The following is a 23,754-nucleotide window of genomic DNA, read 5'->3' as shown; positions in this document are numbered from 1 at the left end:
ACTAATCTTTCTGTATTCTAAATTCTCTTCATTATTAAATTGGTTACTCAATCAATTCTTCACATCTTATTCCTTCAAACAAGTGGAACAATTTCTAATGCTGCTACACTAAACCATTCATTTGAAGTGTTTTATTTTTAGTACAGCTATTATTAAATGCTTTGTTCGTTAGATCATCTCTAGTTTCTGCACAGGTAGAAAAATGTGGATAAAAAGAGAACTAAAAATGGGTGTATTGCTCTGGTTTTTGCACCTATAACTAAAGTTTAAACCAAACCATTTTTGCTAAGGTTAGTTCGTACATGTTCTGGATTTGCAAGCAGTGTCAAAAAAAGTAAATAGAAGGTACTGACCACAATAATTTTAACAAGGGCTGGTCCAAGAGCAATGACATTGGGTTCAGGTCAAAGGTTATTGAAATCAATGAGAATCTTGCTCTTCTTTTAAAGAAAAGGCAATCAGAATATGAGAATATCCAAATATGAGTATATGCTATTTACTGTGAAAGGATGGCCCATTTTCTCTGATGCTGCCAAAAATGTTCATGTGAGGTTCTTCTGTAGGGGCATTGACAGGTATTTTAGCTTCAGAGCATGGCATTTCTGTACCAGCTCATACCACAGCCTTAACTCTTACGATCAATCTGAGTATCAAATATTTTGCCTATGGAATCACAAGCGATTGGTGAGATGTTAAGGGTAGATAAAAAATGGTTGATAATAGCAAAAATTGAATAATAGTGTAACTATAATTAATCAAGATCAGTTATATATATGATCAGCACATTCTTATTGGCACCTAAACAACTCATATATTGAAAAAAATCAAGCTCTAGATTCTAGGAGTTCCATTAACTTATTAAAGGGGCCTAATTCATGGACATATCTTGGCATATTTATTAATGACACAGAAGATTGGAAATAGCATCGATATTGCTGCTTACTGCATTGGAAGATAAGAAAATGCAGACTAAGTTTCTCATCTTACAGGGTATGTAAGATTCCTAGGAACAGCAAGAATATTAATCTCTGCTAAATGGTACAATTCCTATTTTGCTAGGTGTTATATAAATATATAGAAGGATATTGAAATCACAAATTTGACTCACGGATTGCAAAGACAAAACTTGTATTGACTGTAATGTAGACTCCATGTTTTCAACTAAATACTCTGTACTTTAGAATTTAAACTGTGGCATGGGGGTAATAATATTTTTTGAAAATGCTTAACAAAGGAGGGAGGGAATGTGATGGTAATGATCATGCTGATATTACTGGTGATGAACTGGGTTTCTTTCACTTAGGCTTCTCCACCAAGAAAAAGATACCAACCAGGCACATGATACCTGAGCTGCAACAACAATAAATTCTCACATAAATTATTTTTCATACTCTGCATAAATTGAAACATTTAGAGAGCTAGAAATATCTGTGTTTGTGCTTAATTTCCACACCTCACAACCTCATCTATCATGGCTATTTATGAAATGAAAAAATGCAAATGTTTAGGAGGTACAGTAACAAAACAAGCCCTTAATTGGCTCTTAATTCACTGCAGTTTTAAGGGGGTTGTTGTTGTTGCTGTTGCTGTTTTTTTGGCTTTTGCTTTTTGGATTTCAGGATAAATGCAGAGCAATTGAAGTCCAACTTTATGTGTAGTTCAGTTGGTTTATAAACTTCTGCGTTTTTACCACACATACTTTTTTTTTTTTTCATTTGTAATTAATTTCTAGTACTTTGGCACTTCTGTTGCTTTTGATGCAAGAAATTAGTTTCTGTGGTCATTTGCTGTATAGCAAGGTCAGAATATTGTCCCAGGAAAGCCTGAGGAGCAACCAGCCCACAATCTGGTCATTACACATCACCACAATTTAAAACATCAAGTCAGGATTTCTTGGCTCTCTCATGACTTGTGTTCAGCATATAATCCAAGGAGTGACTAGCAGGGTGGAGACAGATGGGACCTTCCTCTAAGATACATGCATGGGATTTACACATAGTTTCCCTTAGAACCAGGAATATGAAACTTGCTTTTCCCTTTTCTTAGCATAGCAAGGTGATGGGAAAAAATATGTGAGGGGTCTGACCCTTTGTCTGGTGCATACAGTTCATTTGCGCTGCTTCTGTAAGGAAGTGAGCTGCTTATTTCTCCCAACATTCAAACGTTCTATCCTGACAAGACTCTTAGGCTAACAAACAAACTATAATTAAGTTATTAGCGATCATTGTTTGATTGGTAACAGCTCAATTCCTCATCCACAATTTCAATGACAGGTGCTATATTGTTGCTGCTTCTCCACTGCTTTTAGTGAGAACAGACTCAGCCAATAGCTCTAACAAGGAAAACCCTGGCAGCCATAGGAAAACCTCACATACTTTCTCCTGTTTGTAAGCGGTCATAACTGGGCTCCAGCTTCAGTCCTGATGAGGGAGGGTGTCACTATAGTATGATGATGGGTTTGCCTTTTTTTTAGAATAAGGTCTGTGAAAGGAAAATAATGGCTTACAAAATCCTTTCCCAGAGATTTAACACAAGGACAGTGGGATCAGAATTTAGTGGCTCTGAAAATGTTGTTTTAACTAAATTTCCTGAAATGTTAGTATGTTTCTCCAATTTTCTTCTCCTAGATAATGCCCAGGTGTTTTACATCTTCATCTTGATTTTTGAGATGATGCTTATGCAGGTAACAAAAAGAAACAAAACTGTTTCAGCATATACTCGTTCACACTTAAACAAAGCAAGCTGGATATCAAGTATTGAGTACTGGTAACAAGTGGCTCTCAATTTGCCTATTCGTTGAGAATTTACACTGGTTGGATAAAACTGAATGAATTAATTAACTCACTCAGCATACTCTTGGAGCAGAAAAAGAAACTAATGTAATCAGAAAAATTATCTCCAGGCAAATGTTTGCTTAGATCTGGGCAAGATTGTCTTTCTACTGCCCATATAATCTTTGATTCAAGATAACACAGAGAACACTTACAGTCTTATAAGCACAATGCATTTTTTAAAATCCAGTACAGGATATTTCCATTTTCACAGTAGGACACATAATTATATTCTCCTTAGGACAGGATAATCTGAAACCAACTATTGCTAACTATTATCTGTTTATTGAAACACAGGAAGATTCTATTTTCAAGATACTATACTCAAATTTGCTTTGGATTAAGATCTTTTACCCAATTGTAGAGCCAACTAATATCATTCCTCAGCTAACATCAACCAACATGCTACATCTAGCAGAAGCATAAATCAGTTCACATCAGTTGATGTAGGGACCTGATGGGGCGAGGGGGAAGGGAAGACAACCAGATAAATAAAACTTGCCTCACTTGCACAATAAATTAATACAAAGTTATGTTCAGGGCTTCTTTATTTTCCTAAGGTAAGATTTTCTTTTAAAGAGGGGAGTAGGGGTTAATATTTGATAATCATCACTAATATGATAAAAGGGTGCTATTACCAATGACTTAAGGACTACTTCCCTGTAATTTTCAGTTTATGAGTTTATAAATTGCTTTGTTATTTAGTGCAGGCTCCTTAAATCCTGAAGTCTTTATGCACTGGATGATAACAAATGGATCAGTTTTATCACTTATAATAGTTCAGTAAATCATGAAACAGCCTACCTTTCTGCAAAGCCATCATATAGAACTTATCACAGCAAACCTATCGGTTGTTATTTCTGAGTATATATCTGACAAAACAAATTCATGCTCTGTCTCCTTGTCACACTTGTTTTTTAACAAGGTGAGAACAGCCTCGTAACTGAGAGTTAGTTATATCATTGTTTTCATTTGGTGAGGGGCATGCATATCGACAGGACAGTGTGTGCCAAGAGCACACTGCCTCCTCTGAGGCTGCCAACAGTACCAGTACTGATATCAGCAGTACTGTTAAAAGAGCGATGAGACCAAGGCAACAATCTGCTCATCTGTCACCTGAAATCTTCTCTTCTTGGGAAGAATGCCGGAATTAGCCCTGCCATTACGCTGCCCAGGATCTCCACTGTTTTCCTCACAATATCAGAAAGGCCTCTACAACAAAGTCCTGATAGAGATAGGTATTGCCCATCTCCAGGCATGTAAAGTGACAGACAAGTAGGCATAGGAGGCATTACTTTAGGGAGGCACTGGGGGGGGAAGGGGGGGATGGAAATCTACGAAACTAAAATACACAGACATTCAGAGAGCAAACGTGGAAAAGAAATGATGTAAGAAATTCAGCTATCTACAGAGATGGAAAAATAAATGATGCTACAGATGCTTGTCACTCCCAGTATATTATTAAAGAACAGCACTGAGTTAACAAAAGAGCTATCATTTTTAACTGGTGACTCACAATTTCTAGATTACCTGTCCATTAAAGCTAGTTTTTGTATATCACTTCATGATTGAAGAGTGCAGTAACTTACGTGCACAATTGCTAGGGTACTTTTAACACAAGTAGGCACGGTGTTTAGTAAGCAGGTAATTAATATGTGCAATCCCCAGCAGATACTTTACATACAGAATTTTCCAATCAGGTACACAGCCGAAGCGATGGTCTGGCAGAGCCATAGGTCTAGGAAATAACTGGCTTCAGAATCTTTTTTGATGTTTTGTTTGAAATTCCTATTCCTCATTCTCAAGGAAATCAGAGACTGCTCCAGGAGCTCTAATGGCACCATCACATCGAGAAAAGGAAGCTGTGACGCTGCTCTTTAATAAATCAATGCCTCTTTGGCTGCCTTCCAGACCACAAAAACACTCTGGGCATCTTTGCCTGCCTTTCATTTTGTGTCTTGTAGGACTCTCTCCATCATCTTTATATCTGCATATATTCTCCATAACCCTTTCTTTTTTTTTGGCTTCCACCTTGAGACTCACTGAACGTTCCCCTTTAATAGGTCTCAGATCATGTTTTTCCAGAAACCCTTGACGTTTACTGGAACCATTTGTGTATTAATGACAAATCAGTAGTGAGGCAATAGTTAAGGCTGCATCAGTGTTCTCTTAGTATGTGCAATGTGGTATATGCACATGTGTGCCCAAATGGTTCTGATTGGCAGAAATGATACCAAATTATTTTCAAATATATTGGGAAAGTTCTGCCCATCAGTCCAAACTATGTAAGGGAACCCAGGGAATATCAAAAGACAAAAAGAGATGAAGAATGCCTGTTGGGAGTCTGGTAGAGGGAATGTCTTCCTGTCTTCTTGGAGTATAACGTATGTGTGAATGGACCTGCATGCAGTTATCCATGGTCTGTTCTCTTCACATTGAATGCTTAAAAGTACAAGAACTCATCTCTAGATTTAGAATTTCTTTAAACAGGACACAGTTGTTTTTGAAGAGCAGGTATTGCTAAAAGAAAGTTAAGTGCAACATGCAACTACCCGTAAAGAAGTACTTGTATTTACACTAATACTGCATAGTTAAGTAGCTGTAAATCCATACTGCAGGTAAAAGCACACAACATTGCTCCAGGGAACACACTGAGACAACAGACTTCTGCATTGCTTCCCCCACAGTGCTAGCAGATAGTAACTTGGTCACTATACCCTTTCCAACGTCCCCATAGTCCATAGTAGGAACAATTATTTTTCCTGGTCTTAAAAATTTTAGGAATGTGCAGCTTATTGCAAAAAAAAAAAAAAAAAAGGTCAAATTTAAAATAAACTTTTGCCTGTGTGTATCAAGCATTAGAAAACAGGACAATCCACTGATTCTATACCCATTTGCACAGCCACCAAAAGGCCAATAAACTAGCCAGTAAGCAAACCAACCTATGCATACTTCAGTCCACTCCACTGCCTTCTGGTACTATCAGAAATGCCTTCAGCAAGGTGAGGTTGGATTCCCTGACCATGCATTCTCACAGTTGTAAAGTTCAGTTATCATGCAATTCTCTTTGAAACCAAAATATTCACTGTATTGTCTCCTTACATTAGCTGCCCATTCTTTCAGTTTTTAAATTGACTGTACATTAGAGATATCCCACTTACCTCAGACTCTCTCCATTAGAAGAGATCCAGCCTGTGCTCTAAATATTTAATTTGTGTTCTGAGATGCTCTGATTCTATGTATTTTCTGTTTTCCTAAGGGGTTCATGGTTCACATCAGCTGGATACTTCTTTCCCAGCAACAAAAAGCAAAGTTAACTATTTCCAACAGCAAATGCACGTGTACCAACACAGAAACAAAACAAAACAAAATAAATTACACTTTATTCTGAGGACAGTGAAATTCTAGAAATACAATCTCAGTCTCAAATAAAAATGTAGATTCTTCTGTTAATGTAGACTGGAAATGCTCACTTTGGACTATGTGTGAAAACAGATTAACTTTTTTCCTCATGAGGGAAATTCTCCAGTAGCATCACAAGGAGTGATTGTTCTTCACTTCACACTACCATCTTTCATCGCAGACAAATCACTAACATGGTGGCAACATTTTGATGCAGCCTGAGATCACTCCGCAGTTCTGAAGTACTCCCCATGACAAAAGGCTGTTGATACTTTGAGTTGGACTAAAAGAGAGAATCAGCAAGTGGTAGAGCAAACATCTGCTGCTTTTGTCTTCAAAGAAAACTATGCACATAAGAAAAAGGAGCAGCATCTCTTAGGTAACAATATCACTATCACTTCTCTCTGGAACTACATTAGTCTCAGTTGGGCTCCACGTGCAGAGTAAATTGCAAAATGCTGATCAAAGGCATCAGAGTCTCTTACTGCTTTTCACTGAGCAAGACCTTGCTAAACCACAGTATCTTTGCAAAGTGGTCATTGCAAATAAACAATATTAAAGCATTTCAGAAGATACTTTGATTTTTTGACATATGAAATTTAGTGTGCCAATATGGAAAAAAACTGCAAAGAACATTCAGAAACATGTACCCTGCTTCTGTTTAGTTAATGTATCCAAAGTACACGTTACACAGAGCAAAATGGTAACTAGCAAGGGTTGTTTTCCATTATGACCTGCACTTCAAAAAAGGAAATTCTAAATTAGTAGAGCTCATTAATGCTCATTCTTTACAGGCAGAGAGACTCCCAGACTGCAGTATCAGACTGCATAAAACCCATATGGCTGCTCAGTGGTGATATTTTGCATTGTTTCCCTCTGAGCATTAAACTCAGATGCTCTCTATACAGAAAGTGAGTCTTCACATTAGCTAAATGTTCTGCATTAAGGTCTCCCATGATTATGGATATTCAAACATGCAAGTCAGAGTGCATAAACATCTAATTAAATATATGCTAAAATTGTCTTAGCCTACGATACAGCTTTTAAGACTATTTCTATGTTACAAATTCCAATACTGTTTACATTCTTCACACTGACTGGCAAAGGAACAAGCATGTACCCCCTGTGCCTCCAGCACTAACCTAAGCAGGCAAAAGGCCAAGCCATACAACTGAGTGCTCCACATCATGCACTATTGGAAGTGCAGAGCAATGCATCAATACTGTACTTCAGGTTTCAGCAAGAGAGCAAAATAAACAATGCGGGAATGTGGTAAGCATTTGGGTGGAATTTAGTTTAGAAAAACATGTACGAACATAAATCTGCTTTTGCTATTTACTGTAATAATGTCAAAACTGTTTGTTTCAACTGAGTTTTCTCCACATTATGTCGTCATACTAATTGTAGGATGATTACAGTTGCATATGTCATAAATTTTTGCTATTTTTAATAACTTCAGCATTTTCCCATGCTTTCAAAATAAAGCTTGGATGATTCCGAATCAAATGTGGAAATACAGTTTCATCATACATTTTGAACAAAAGAGATTTTTTTTTTGCTTTCAACCTTTTCTAAAGATTGGACCAGATGATCTTTTGAGGTCCCTTCCAACCTGGGCAGTTCTGTGATTCTTCAGATTAGGAATGACAACATCCTGGGCAATATCTGAATAGGGTATGGAATAGAAATTCTGTTTTCAGACCAGCTGTATTTATAATGATTCCAGCTGGTGGTTCGGAGACAGTCTTCTGGGGGAATACTTAATAACAAAGAAGCTTTCTCCTCACAGCTGGCAATGTGGTTATACCCAGGTGAGATCTTTAACACCCCTGACTATATGCACCATATATCTTTGCTCTTCTGAATATGAGTACTCAGAAGAGAGTTGTGTGTGACCACATAGCTGTAATTTTTACAATGTTGTTTTCTATGCATACATTTATTTATTAAGAATTTTTGAACATTTTTTATGAGAACTCTACTAACTACACCAGTCGTGTCACTGATACAACTTTTGAAATAAGTAAGTACAGAAGTGTTAATAAGATTTCCAGAAACTCTTTTTTTGCTTTTACAATTTCAACCATTAATTACTGTATATTAAATGCATCTCAGTCTACCTCACTGTGTTATTACGGTAGGTTACTGAGGTTTTCTTTGCATGGGACTAAAAAGAATTCTGTTGACTGATTTTATTAAGGTTTTCAGACGCCTTTTTTATCATTGGCCTTTGGCTTTGGCAGAGGAGCATCTTTTCATAGCAAGTTTCTCATTCCCCACAATTACTCCTCATGGAGGCTGTCGAAAGAGACTTGTTTTCACTTCACCCGTCTCCCAAAGATTTCCACACGGTTCCGTTTTTCTCTTCCCAGTCCTTCAAGTGCATGGCTACTGAAGGAGACTGTTCAGTGCCATCAGGAGCACAAAGCAGTAGCTGGGACATAGTGAAGATCTAACTAATGCAATGAAGAATTTATCCCAGGAGCATTTTAGTAGAATTTATTCATAATTATTTTTATCAGCCTTTGAACTGACTGCTGTTCACTGATTCATGAACACTATAGCCATTTTCATGTCACCTCTGGTTTCATGTACATAAATAATTTCTGGTCTATATAGTAATTTTCTTAGCTACACTTCCTGGAGATTAAAGTAGGAAACGAAAAAAAAATCCCAGAAAAAAACAGATAAGCTCGAAGTTTAAGATTTCAGAAGAAATGTGGGGCAGATGTGTTTATTACTTTTTGGTCAAATGGGTTATTTTCGGAGAGCTTTGTAGGTTTTGCTTACCTATCCTAAAAAGGAGCACATATTTATTGTAGAGAGAAAGTTTAAAACCATCAGAAAACTTCTGTGAATCCAAATAAAAGCCAGTGTTTTTCATATCGTTATACAATTTATATGCTGTAAGTCACACAGTCCTTTAAAAATGGTAAAAGTCTTTCTGATAGTTAAATGTAACCCTAATACCATTATGTATTATTTAGGATAAGTCTCTAATACCTTTTCAGAACAAGAAATCAGTGAAAAAGACATTTTTTGTTATTTTGTGTCAGTCATTATTTTAATGTACTGAATAGAGTATGTAAACTATTATTTTTCTGCAGCCATTGTATCTGAAAACTTTACAGTAAGCATTATTTACTATTTTCAAAACAGAAAGAACTGCACGGCTTTGCCAGCAAACCATGGTTGCTCTGCTCTGATGTCAGCATATGAAAAAACTAAGTTTGGATACATACGAGATTAGAAAATTTTCATTATCTTTTAGTCACTGATGAACATTCAAAGTATTTTCCTGTCTTTCCCTGTAAAAGAGATAATCTAGATACAAGATTATCATAACTGAAAGAAAATCCCACAATCCTCTACTGGACTCCATGTTTCCATCTGAGTATATGCTGGAAAGATGACAAGCACCCAAGACCTAGATATTTCAAGGGCTTAGGATAAATTAAATTGGTAAGCGAGTTTATAGTCTTTCCTATATTTACAGGTTTGTTTGTTTGTTTTTTAATTTATATTTAAAGGTGAAAGAAGAATACTAAATAATTACAGTGGTATTCCTTTGCTTTATTTTGGATTGCTACTTTTCAGGGAAATATCAGAAAATAGACCAAGTATAAGATATCCTTGAGTGCGGAGCCTAGCAAATGAGCCAAAGTCCAAAAAACAAACTACCTTTTCAAAGGCATCATTACAGAAGATGTCATCTTGGGCACTGTGGCAGTATTGCATCAAAATTCCTAGGAGTTTTCATTACAAAAAATGGAAATGCCTGTTACAGTATCAAGAAAAAAGAACTGGGAGGGGGGAGCAGTGCAGGAGGTGTGAGAGCTAAATGAACAAAAGTCTGGATTTTTCTTCCAGCACGTGCAGCTTGTAGTTGCAAATGTATATGCACAAAAACATGTGTCTGAAATTATTAGTAAGCAGAAGTGTTTACAATACCTTCATGCTAAATAGAAAACAAATTATTAGTTACCTACATCACAAATTGAGGCATAGAGGTGTGATCAACATCGTTTGATGATGAAAAACTCTGGGAATAAAACTGGAGATTGATGCAATATACCTTAAAATTCCCAGGCCATTGTGTTAAGTAAAAAAGGTACACCAGTAATCAAGGATGTATCTGAACCATAAACTATTTGGGGCAAAGGTGGTATCTTACTATGTGCTTGTAAAGAACCTGTAATTTATGGTGATATATAAATGATTTTTAACAATGATGAAAACAGTTGTACAAAGAGTAGTTTAGAGAATGGGGAAAAAAATGACAAATGAGCTGACAGCATTTGAAGTAATCTATAGCATGTAGGGAAAACCAACCAAACAATATGACTAAATCAAGGTAATTAAACTATTAATTATGTGCTCTTTGGAGGGCAGCTACTATCAAGTAGGAAAGAAACCTTGACATGAAGGCCACTTTTTTACTTTCACTATTGTTCTCAAAGAGATCTTAAGAATCCAAAGGAAGAGACAACTAGTGTATGAAAGAGAAATACTATAAATTGCCCCAGTGAACCTGTAAACAGAGATTATATCTGTATTTTTGCCCATTATCCATGGAATAACAGTTAACATGGCATTTGGTTACATATTTGGAATACATCCGTAGCCATCCCTTTATATAAGGGCTTACATTTCCAATATTAGTGGAGGATGAAAAATGCCTGTGAAATGCTGTACTTGGTTTTTACATCTCCCTCCCCCTGTCTAAGCCATACTTTCTTTAAAGATAACAGATGTGATTAAAGCTTCAAAATACACAACAGCAAACAGATGTGGGGGAGAAAACATTCCTAAGTCAAGGTCAGCTTTTCCCAGGGGTGAGAAACAACAAAGATTTTACAAATCAGCAAAGGATTCTTACCTTTCACAATTTCCTGGTTTATAAAGTAGATCCCCTAGGTATCATGCGACAAATACAAAAATACCCACTTTATTGTTTCTTCCATCTCAATCAGTTTGCCCCCCAGTCTGTACTGATGTTGGTGATTGCTGCAACCCAGGTGCAGGACCTTGCACTTAGCTTTGTTGAATTTTATGAGGTTCATCAGGCCCTAGTCCTCAAGAATGTCAAGGTCCTTCTGGATGGCATCCCTTCCCTCTAGTGTATCAATAACACCACTCAGCTCGGTGTCATCCACAAACCTGGTGAGGGTGCACTTGACCTCACCATGTCATTGAGGAAGATATTTAATAGTATTGGTCCCAGCAGAGACCTACTCCTTTCTCATCACGATCTCATCGTGATCTTTTAGGACCTACCACCTGCATGGTTTTAGTCTCTGTTTCCTCTTGGAAGACTGTGGCATCTAAAACACAAGATCTGCCTCAGGTGCTCATTCAATAGATTGAGCAAGGGAGTTACCCAACTTCAGTGACACAGACTGAGAATATTAGGATGGTGATGTGCAGGGATTTCATCATCAGTACCTTACAGCTGTTATTTCCACTTTTAATTTTTAGTTCGACTTAGAATGTTTTTTTTCTGTGGGTAGTCCACATGTATTAACATAATTGTCATGTGTTGCTCTTTTGATGAACTGCCAGTGTAACTTGACAAATTTACTTTTCCATACTTGGTACAGATTAAATACATTCAAAAAAATCCATCTGCTCTGTACTTTTGGGGAGATTATCAAGGTTTTATAAACAAGCAGTAGGATTGACTTTTTTCTCCAGGTACAACTAGCATGTACTTTCATTGTATTTTCGTTCATACTTCCACTTTATGTATTTACATTCATATTTTCTCTACCTATTATGTGGTCATTTGTCAATTTCACTTAAATATTAAAAAGGTACTTTACAATATGAAGGTAGTTAAAGCTAATAATAATTTCTCAACCTGCAGACGTACATGTACTTTTACAGAAGTATTTTGCCCCTGTTTAAATGAACAGGACAAATAAAGAGGTAAAATAAATCCCAAATGTGAGTAACAAAGACAGATTATGGCCGCCTTCTCTTTTTTTAAAAATAACTTTCCAAAGCTGTTTCTCAAGACTGCAAAAAGGTGGGATTCTGAGCAATTCATACTTCTCCTCTTAGCACAGCAGCACGTTGTGGGAGTTTATTGCACTCTAATAATTAGAAGATACAATTCAGGCTTTGATGTTTACGTATAGCAGTTTCCAAACTGGTTATGGTCTCCAGGACTGCCCTTTATTAGGAAAGCATCAAATAGATATATATGCAGCAGGGATGTTTGTTTGCTGATCATACTGTCCCAACAGCTTCTGCAAACAGAGTGAAAAGCGTGGAACTGTTGGTTAATATAGTTTTTTTCTACAGAATATTTTGCTGTAAGGCTTTGTGAAGAGGAGAAAAATAGCAGAACTAAGGGTGTTTTTTCAATTCTGTACTTACCTTGATTTGTCTTCCAACAACAGGAGGAGCTCAAAACTAATGTCAGCTTCATAAAACATAATTGTTTGTTTAGAGTAGCTTATTTTTATTTCTCTATCCTGCTTCCCAGAAATTATATACAGTAGCTTGGGATTCTGTACTAAGAGAACCATTTCTGTCGAACACACAGAAAGACTTCATTTTTAGAGCAACTTGGGATTTTGCTGCAGAATAGAACAGAACACAATTACTGTCCAGGTTCTCTTACTCTAAGAAAAAAAAAATAATCAAGAGACTAAGAAATAGTATATATATCCTGGTGTATCCGAAGCCAAGATTTTACCCTTTCTATAAACAGTATGGTATATATGCTCTGCTGTATGTCAACTACAAGTCAGTAGGATTGAATTCTTAAACTGATTTTTTCCATATATAATATAGATATGTGTTTGTATGTATATATATACATACTAATATTGACGTATGCATCTGCATTTTTGTTGAGGATTAACTTATTCCTCCTTGTAACTTTGCTGCTTTAAAAAAATTTGGCAGCTACTTAAAACAGCATAATTTAATGGTTTAGTAGAGAAGTAAACCTGACCAGTTTAAACAAGTAAGGTGTAGAAAGATTTTACAGAACATAAAAAGACCATTAGCATCAACACTAGAACATGATGTCCATATTATAATCAATATTCCTTCATTCTCTCTACTTTAAACAGCACTGGTTCAAGGAGTCAGTGTGACACAATGGGTATACATCTTTATAGCACTACATCATTTGCATTGTTGATGTAAATTATTTTTTTCAGCTATAATACTCTCAGTGCCTGTCTTGTTCCCTTTTAAAATCTAGTTGCTGAGTCAGTTACTTGATATAAGTAAATGGGAATAGAAATCAACCACGTAGAAGAACCAAACAGTATGTTAAAAATCCAGCTGATCTACCTGCAACTGAAAAGCTTTTTCAGGTTTTTCAATTGACTCTAGTGAAAAAAAAAAAAATAAAATAATATGAGCCAACAGCACCGCCCAGCCAAAACCACACAATCCCCCACCCAAGCCAGAAAGGCCTTGTGGAAGTGTCCTGGGAAAAAAGCAAAACCAACCAAAAAAAAACCTGCAAAAAACCAAACTAACCAACCAAACAAAAAAAAAAAACCAAATTGCACTGTAAACTAGATAGTGTTTCCTCTTGAAGTAGATGTGACATTAAAGAGGGCTATGATCTTTGCTAGTCAAGTTGAGTAAGCAACATATTTCAACATTGAAATAATAAGTCAAGATACTATAAACACTGTTAAAGCTGTGCACTTAGCAGTCTGCTTTCAAGATGATCAAAGAGAAATTATAAAAGCTATGTTAAAAAAGACCTCCTTCTCAACAAATACAAAAACAAGCAGGAAAATATTCTTTTCTGGGAGAGCATCACTGATAACAGCGAGTGTTCTGCAAAGAAGCTGCAGTCATTGTAGAAAGTTTGAACCAAAAGTTGCTGTTCTGAGTGCAAAAGCTGTTACCAAATAGAGCGTGGATCCAGTACTGTGTATTGCTAATGTTTCTGTAGCGGGACGAAGAGAGCACCAGGATAGTGAATTAAGGTTGAGTATTGGTTCAGTAGCCTTTATACTATCTAAATCTATTTTCTTCTCTCCCCTCAGAAGTTTGCCACTTCCTGAACTTTGACTACATTTAGTGAACTACCTCACAAACCAAATGCTTATCCTCGACTAGCTGTATACAAAAATGACTTCAAATGTACATCGAGTAGCTGCCAAATTCCAGATGGTGTGCTGCAGCTCTAGACAGAATCTGTCTGTCACCCTAAACGGACAGGTAGTAACTAAAAACATTGCTTCAGCCTCACCAAATATTACTGTAACTCTTCAGTTTCAGCAATTACGAAGCATCATACTGAGAAAATACTTGACTCTGCAAAAATCAAAGTTGAATTCAAGAGAAAGTGGCACTTGAACAGCAGAAAATCCTCTGCCTACTGTTCTGAGAGAGAGATGCCAAAACATCAGGAAAGAAATGGAAGGTTTTCTGAATGGCATTCCATCAGCAGCAGAAAAAGGCAAATACCTAAAGGCTTCTTTTACTATTCCTGAAAGAATTTAAAGAAACCTGATGTGACTGGCACCATCACTATTCAAGAGACGGAAGTGCTGCAAACTTCTCTTGAGCAAAGGAGCATATTATTAGCAGTTGGCATTTTCAGAGGATAACAGCATCCTCACTTTAAACATGAACCATAACAATTTTAATCATCATGGTTATTAAACAACAAATTGGAGGCCAGTGTTATCTTAGTACAGTTACTATGCTTAGGAAGGCTCCTAAAGAATACCAGAACTGCCAGCAGGACTGAAATAGATTTTATCACATTTCTTTGGTTGCCCCCTTTTTTTTTTGCACACATTAAATTCAAGCTAGTTGAAAATTTAAATGAAATCACAGCCTGACAATTAACCTCCCTCCCCAAAAGTTTGGTGGGCTATTTACAATCCTTTTATTCTTCTTTAGGTCTTAGTTCCAGTAATTTTTTTCCAAACTATGCTGTGAATTACTCTTTATGGAACCACTGCAAACATAGTTTGTAAGATGGTGAGTGAGCTTTCTCTAAGTTCATTCTATGTCAATGTGTAATACACACCAGGAACCAAAAATACGATGCCTTCTTATTAAACTCACCTACCTGTATCTTCACCATACGCCTACATAGATGATGACACACAGCCCACTGCAAGAATAACTACAGAAATTAAAGGAGGATCATTTTGAGCCACTTGTCTAGCATGTCAAATGCCGCATAACCTACCTGAATTCTTAAGAAAAGGATGGGTAGTAAACATGCATTGGAGTAACCCAACTCTACTTGCATATCTTAGCGTTTCCCCTTTTAACCCTTTTTGCTTTAAGAGAGGCATGTGTAATACTAGGTAGTTCCAGATTACTCTTCCAGGGAAAAAGTATGCACATTGTTTGCAAATGCATACCAAGAGATTTTCAGAAGGAAGAGAAAAAACAGTGACATTTGTATTAATGGCCCAGTTTTGCAGAAACGCTATGAATTACTGTGTTGCTTTCTGGTAACAAGGTAGGATTGTTCACCGACTCATGAAACAAGCTCATATACCTTTCCTTGTCTCCAGTCCGGTGTGGGAAAAGGTAGAGGTTGAAAGCCCAGGTTCTTTGGCCAGCCGCCACGTAAGTTCTGCTATGCTATCACCTCAGTAAATTAATTTCAGAAAATGCTCAAAAATAACATCTACTTCACAAATCACTTCCACTCTGATTCTCTTCCTCTTTACTGTTGTTTTATGGGTTTTTTTTTCCCCCTCAGTTCAAACAGATTTAAAAATCAGCATCTGCCACTGAATCACAGTTTACCTCCTTAGTGCATCAGAGCAACATTGTACACAGAAATTATCAGCGGATTATTCTTAGATCACTGGAGAAATACCACAATGATGAGCTTCAAAAATTTTCTTTAAGAAGTTTCCAAAAAACCCCATCTGCACAGACCCTACAGCCTGATGAATTAATGCACTGAACAAAGACATGAAGAAAGGTAAATGTGGCAGGATTGTGGGTGCTCAAAAATGGTTCTGGACATAAATGCATTTGCTTTTGTCTTCCGTCTACCTGGCATAACTTTAATAGATTTTTGGCTGCATGTTGCAGCTTATTCATTTACTGTATAAAAGACAAGACAAATAGAATGATATTGAATGCAAAACATCCTTTTGTCTCCTTGAAGATTAGAGTACTATAAAAAATAAGTAGTTGATGTTAAATACAAGATGATAGTAAGACCCTGCCCTTTCCATGTTTCAGACCAGAGAAGGAACTCCGGCTGCATAAAACGCATCTTGATAATAAATGAATGTGAAAGAAGCTGTTAATTAGAGGAACAACTAGGTCACTTAAAATTTCAGATCAAGGAAGTTAATCACACCATTTACCACTAGACCTCATTGGTATTCACAGGAACATTTATAAACCCTCCTAACATTAGAGTTCAAAATTGCTCTATGCCCACCTGAGAGAGCTCATCAAGTATTGCCGCATAAGGACCGAAAGCATTAGCTTATATGGCAAAATGCATACATGTAAATACAGATACAAAAGTTCACTTTAAACAATTATGTTGAGTTGATATTGCAAAATAATATTTTCTTAGTTGAAAGGAAGGTTGGGTAAAGCTCGGTAAGGTTTAAGCTAGCCTCTAAGTTTAAATAATGTCCTTAGGCTGTGATAAAAAAATATAATCCCGCGTTAAAGTCAGGACAGTAAGGAAGGTTCAGTGGAAGCAGCAGACAGACTTCTGAGGCTGTTGCTACACTTTTTTATAGCTTTATGTATTACAGCTTATTTCTATCAAGGGCTGGTATCCTGATTTTCTTCACAGCCTTAAATGGCGTTATCATTCACGTTTCAAAGTCTGTTTTTCAGGCCCAAATACAAGAAGAAAAGTGTTTTTAAGTGATTTGGAGCAAGCTGTGAGTTCTGTGTCTTTACAGGTCATTTATAATGCATCAGAATGACAATTTCATTAAGCTCCAGACAACAACTCATAAAACAGCAAGTGGTAGTAGGAAAGAGTCAGAGAAGAGCATAAGGTGTATCTGTCCAAGAAGGGATTTATAAATCAGGACTGGAGAACACAAAACAGAACGAGGAAGACTAAACAGTATCACTATTTCCTTTAAAGGCAATACTGACAAAGAGCACTTTGTGGATGGAGCTGGAGAGAGCAATACTGATGAGTCAATTTCCCTTCAAAGCCACATTGTTTAGTACAACTTGATTTAAATGAAGCCAGATTAGAAAGCAAAAAGAAAAGAAATTACAGAAATATGAAAAAAAAATATTCAAGGCAGCACAATCAAAATAATTTCCAAGACAGAGGAAAACAAAAAATGGTGTTAATGCTTTTTAATTTTATTTTTTTTTAATCGGATGGAAATATACCAAAGTCATCTTGTGTTATATATCCAAATGGAAAAAAAAAAAAACCACCCAACCAAAAATCAACCAGGTGTGCTAGAGATAAAATTCCCATAGTTTCTGAATTCTCATTTAAATAATTCACGTATAGACATTAAAGTCTAGCTGGGAATTGTACTAGGTTGGCAAGGTGAATAACTTATCAACTTGCAGTTACTGTCATTTTCACAACTTGTACAGAAAGGGGTTAAAATATAGACTTGCTTAATTATTAGAATTATCATTCATTGTAAGTATAACGTATAATGGGCAGAGGCTCCAATATGAATAAGAGTTTCATTACTCTAAATGCTTTATTCCAAGACAGTGTCTCTGCTTTGCATTTAGCATTTAAAAGCCAATGAAACATATAAGCAGTGAGAAATCTTGCCTGAATAAATTATAATAGTATGATTCGGATATTTCTTTCTATAGCCACACAATGTCTAATGATTTATTTGCATTAATATGCTTTAAACAAGCATTTCTTAAAGTGCCTTTCTTTGGAATTTTGGAACTTCTTTAGGACTTGTGGAATAAGGGATGGCTAGGGAATCAGATAAGCAGAGTGGCAGACACTTTGTCGTCTTTGTTGTCTTAGACTTAGCAAGGAAGGTGGGAGATAACCTGTCTTTTTATTATATTATTAGATGAATAGTAATAATTAGAATAATCTAGTTTTAACTCAGTTTAACACACCCAAATGGATGTTGGTATTTTGTTGTTTTAATCCTGTTCTCTTGTTATATTTCAATTCTTTCAAATATTTTGTTTTGAAGAGACTGCCTCACATCCAAGTATTCACGGTAGGTCACAAACCCCCAAACAAACCTTGCAGGCCTGAAAAACTTAACTCAGTTAGGAAGCCAACCCAAAAGTGACAGAATGGTCAAGTTACACCTTAAGAGTGTTGAAGGTGCCGAACCTGGCAGTGGGGGGCTGTTCACAGCATGACTAGAGAGGGTCAAAGGTGCCAGTACTGAACTATAACTTCTCCAGACAGTATACTGAAATTTCACTGTCACCTTCTGTCACAGCAGATAAGCTGTTGTAAACTAGAATGGAGTATGGGTACCGGTAAAGGTTTGGGCATTTGAAGACCAGACAGGGGAAAGGAACAGCTCTACCGTGCTCGGCACTTAATTGTTGCTCTCGCTGTGTCTGTCTACGTGAGTCTTCTTGGTGGCTATACTTCTTGTACTACAACCACGAGCTCCAACTCTGTGGGGCAGTGTACTGCTTTCATTGAACCCCAGTCTCAGGAACAGAGTTTACATTGATAACTATATTAAAAGTAACAGGAACATCACAGCAGTAGAGGAAGGAGATGTACCTCATCTTAGTAGGTTAGAGATGTGGTTTTTTCCTAAGTTGTCACAAAAAGTCACATTTTGATATGACACAAAGGCATCATAAGCACTGAGCTCATTGTTAGATGTAAATGTGTAATACTGGAATAGAAAGATACCTAAACTTTTACTGCATCACATTTTATTCACTAGTTAGAAAAAGCATGCATATGTACTCGAAAAGCGAGCTGGGGTTCTCCTCCCATTATATTTTAAAACAATGTTTTTCTTCAGTCAAAGGAGAAAACTTAATAAAAACAATAAAAACAAATGAAAACTTCCTTTGTTCTCATGGCACTGCTACCGCTTGAAAAGATTGTCCTTCAGGTACTGTAGCAATATTTAACTTTGACAACTGCTCTGTTGAGACATTACTACCGATAAAACAAAGCTTTGTCTCTACAGCTTCAGTACAATAGCAATGCAGTCACATATCAGCAAGAGAAGAATCAAGGGCAATATGTGATGCATCATTCTTGCATAACTTGTTTACCAAAAATCCTATTGCAATCCTGGTGAACACCAGCTGAAGCACCTAGATATGTCTATGAGGCTAATCTAATGAATAGGTAAATGTTTAGGAACACGGCACAACTTATTTTAAGACAAGAATATGTTATTTATACTTGCAAGTCATGCTGGCACTGCTGATGCTTAGTAAACTGCAAACAGAAAAATGCTGCTTTTTCTATTTCCAATAATATTTATGCTAGCATAAAAACTTACACTTCCTTCAGGCCTGCCTCCTCCTCTCTACTTGCATATGGGATTTCAGGAAAATACCCATCATGTTGTATCAATAAATGCAGGTCTATTAAGCAACACTTGGATAACTCAAAAGGTTTCTTTTTTTTTTTTTTTTTTATTAATGCAAACTCTTATGTCTGTCCAAACAAATACTAGAATGAACAAGGAAATACTTGTGATGAAAAAGCACCTGCAGAGATACGTGGCATATGTAACATTTAAAGGGTGCAGGGACTAAAACCTGTTTAAAACACTGTCACTTTAATAGAGGAAAAGGGGAAAACAAAATAAAGGTCAGCAACTTGGGTTCAGGAACTCCATCTTGTTTACAGATTGTACCATTTCTGCCAGTTCCCTCACATTCTTAGCACCGATTTCTTTCTGAAAGCATAATAACGTAAAAAAAAACAAACCCAAAGGACAGTGTCTTCTTGTTTGAAACAATCTAGTCGTGGAGAAAGACTGAGAAACATTGTGACCTTTACCACTACTAAATCTTCACATGGTGCATAGGAAGAGCATGCTGAATGTCAAGAGAGCTCCTGTAAAGAGGTACTTACTGCCAAATCTCACTAAATTATGGAAGGAAAACCTGTTTCTACGGTAACTGTTTTATAGTCAGATATGTACAATATTTACCAACAAGCAACAGATGAGCTAAATATGTTCCTCTTAAATAATCCATCTGTCAATAGCACAACCTAGATTCTGCTTATGTTTTAAAGAAACAGAACATCTTGCATATCATTTCACTTACCCTTAGTTGTTCTCTTTCACAACTCATCTGTGGCTTTGAACTCTACAAGAGGAAAAAAGAAAAAACAAAAACAACTTTGAAAGCATAGCATTCTTGCCACAACAAAGCTGATAGGTCTGCGTATCTTACATGAATAAATATTGGAAACACAGCCATGAGTCTAAACACAATATTGTATCATGGATCCAGATAGAATCATTATTGCAAAAAAAGTATTACTTTTTTACTCATTATTTTAAATTTACAAAGGTCAAAAGGAAATCAAGACCAGAACCCACCACAAGTCTGAAGTACAAAAGTGTTTTTGAGATTCTGAAGATCTTACGGGTAGTTCAGTTCAGGAAGAAGCTTTTCCCTTTTTCTATCACAAGTCTGTGTTATATTTCTGAATATGGCACTACTAAAGATACCGTGAGACGTATTCACAGCGCACCTTAGAAATAAAGATATAGAAGCTTCAAGAAGCCACAAAACTATTCCTATGACAACTTCCAGTTCTGATCTGGTATAAAAATAACTCTGAAGATGACTTGATTCCAATGCATATTTTTTTCCATACTGTTGTCTTTATGTTCTGCCAGGTTTACAGGAAACACTCTTGGAGCGTGAGAGCTGGTTGCTGAGCAAGACCTCACTACCAAGTAACAGCAGATGTGAATCATCAGTCAATGGCAGCACAATTTGTGAGGTCACCACTGCCAAAATGAAAGGGGCTCCTCTAGGAAGAGCTCAAGAAACTGAACAGCAGCACTGAAACACCAAATTCCTACTTTGCCTTCTAGCTCCCTGGTTTCTAACTTAATTCTGCCCCCAGGACCTCTTGAACAGAACTTTAAAAGCTCTACTCAGGTGCTCAGGAAGGCACTCATGTTCAGTTGTCCACCCTGTGGTGAGAGGTTTTTTGTTTGGTTGGCTTTTAAAGTATTTTAGAATTATTAGTGAGTATCACTAGCATTGCCATTTCCGTAATTAATGTACATGGCAAACATGGTTCACAAAACATGAAAAAGAAATCTGATGAAATGTTTTCTAGGGATATTTTCAGAGGTTCAGAGTACCCTTTTTACTACTTTGCACTTACAAAAAGTTAAAACATGAACCGATACCCATTTTTATGAGACATTTTTACTCTGTTGTAATGATGAAAAGGGGAACTTCTCAGGCAAAGTTAGGTTACGGCTACCTACAAATGAATAAAACTGCCAGCCCATTTTTCAACACAGAAAAATGAGTCCTAATAAAGAAGTTACAAGCTAAACCTTCTATCTCTATAGCAGAAGTTTTACTGCAAAGTCCCTGTAAAAATTACAAATCTAACAGCGACAAATGCTCTTCTGATACGTTACTTAAAGTTCTCTAGCAGGGAACAAAGGTAAAGGAATTCAGTGTAAGTCTATTTACAGTCTTACCCTAAACAGTAAATTAAGTACAGCTAAAGAGACTATCTCTTGCAGACTTATGATTGCATTTTTCAAAGTTCATGCATTCACACCCATTGATAAATTACTTTAAGATTATATTAATCTGCATTGTAAGTGCACTTACGTAAGTCTCGAGTTAATTTTAGATTGAATCTGCTCTAGATGCATCTATTCACGTTAAGAAAATATAAACAGCAAGTTTGAAATGAGTTTGGATTTTTTACTAATATTATTTAGGTTTTTCTCTGTAAGCCTCCACAACAGAGATTTTAACTCCAATTTTCAGAAAAAAATATTAGTTGAAATGTGAGTAGTTAGACAGTGGTAAATTTTACACACGTAAAATCAAACACGTTTAAAATCATAACCATCTAAGTTACCCATTCTTTGACTGTTTGTAGGATCTGTTCTACAAACATAACAATACTGTTACCTGACTCAGTTTTGTCCTGAGCAGTCGTAACACAAGACAGATATCACTATGATTTTTCGTAGATAAATGGGGTGCGCAAAGAAATGAAGAAAGTCATTTGCCAAACTAACAGCACAAGCTCCACTTATCAAACTGAACAACATCCAGAATGATTTGTCTAAATAATATTTCACTGGTCAGCTTCTTTGGATAAGGCTGCCAGTCTTACATGCTGTAATTTGTGTTCTAGATGTACCAGCTATTTTTCTACAAGAGTTCAACCTCTACCGTTAATTCCAGTATTTCTCAAGGTACTCTTCAGGCATTAAAAAAAAAAGAAAAAGAAAACTGATCATACAACATGGTGATTAATTGAAGAAAACAAAGGGAAAAAGGAGGAATAGAACATGCAATGCATTACAGAATGCTGGAATATCGTGATTGCTTTTTATTTAATTCAACATTATTTTCTCAACCTTTCTTTTCAATCTTTTTCTCATGCCAAATTTGCCTGTTTTCTCCAGTTGATGCCTAGAGAGAACAACTTTTTCAACAGGGGTATTTTTTAATAACTTCCCTGCAGAACATAGAAGAACTGTAATCTTTGTAGGTATTAAGTACTACTAACACTTCAGTAGTAGTAGCAGTAATAATTTTTTATTAAAGCTTCAGAAGAAGCCAAAAATGTAATCATGTAGAAAAGATGTTCATTGTTATTCAAAATGAAACAATAAAAAATAGTAAAAAAAAAAATTAATAACAATTACACTGTTACTTAAGAAACAAAACCCATCAGATTTACATTTGCTTTACTGCCATGAGAATGGAATTACAGAATCCTTCCATCTCATCTGTAATGTCTTTATCCTCTTTATTACCTTTGACCTGCACAGCCATACATGGCTCACAAGTTTAGTCTCTCTGATAAAATTATGACATAAACAAGGAGAGATTACCAGTTCTTCCAATTTCATCAGCTATATCACGTCGGTGGGGCTGGACATGCTGACTGCATGTTTAGGTAAACTATGAAGATACTTGTTTATTCCACAGCAGCTGCAAACTATTCTATGGTATTAGTTTAGGCTCTTTTCAGATGATTGTGAAGAGTCTTTTGGAAAGACTTTCTGAAATTTGAATTTACTATTTTATTTCCATTTAGATATAGGGGAAAAATACATTTGGATTGTGCCTTTAACATCCTCTGCACAGATTTACAGGCATTCTGTCTTTAGACAGAAAGATCACAAAGGTGGTTAAAAGATAAAGAATTATACCTAGACAGGAACAAGTAGGAAGGCCAGAATACTTCAGCCTGGAAAAGAGATGGCTGGGAGTAGGTGTCTATGAAATCATAAATAACATAGAGATGGAAAACCTAGAATGATTGCTTCTGTCTTCCAAAAAAAAAAAACCAACTAGATGGCAACAAATGAAAAAGACAGGTGGCCAATTCACACCAAACTAAGTAAAGAGATTA

The 23,754-nt window shown here is 36.3% G+C and overlaps 1 protein-coding gene across 2 annotated transcripts in view; it reads right to left on the bottom strand.

Annotated features, from left to right (window-relative positions):
* Nucleotides 1-23,754, bottom strand: part of RBFOX1 (RNA binding fox-1 homolog 1) — a gene marked incomplete at both ends in the record, with an annotated part of 1,320,957 nt that overhangs the window by 382,021 nt on the left and 915,182 nt on the right. For both annotated transcript variants that reach the window (XM_082490611.1, XM_082490609.1), the window contains one exon: nt 20,442-20,483. In XM_082490611.1, the coding sequence (XP_082346737.1) occupies nt 20,442-20,483 (42 nt within the window). The remainder of the gene's footprint in view (nt 1-20,441; nt 20,484-23,754) is intronic.

Source organism: Vanellus vanellus (genome assembly GCF_965231255.1).
Source record: "Vanellus vanellus genome assembly, chromosome: 14".
In the NCBI taxonomy this organism is placed as follows: Eukaryota; Metazoa; Chordata; class Aves; order Charadriiformes; family Charadriidae; genus Vanellus; species Vanellus vanellus.
Note: the sequence above shows the minus strand (reverse complement) of the source record. Positions and strands in the feature narration are given on the sequence as shown.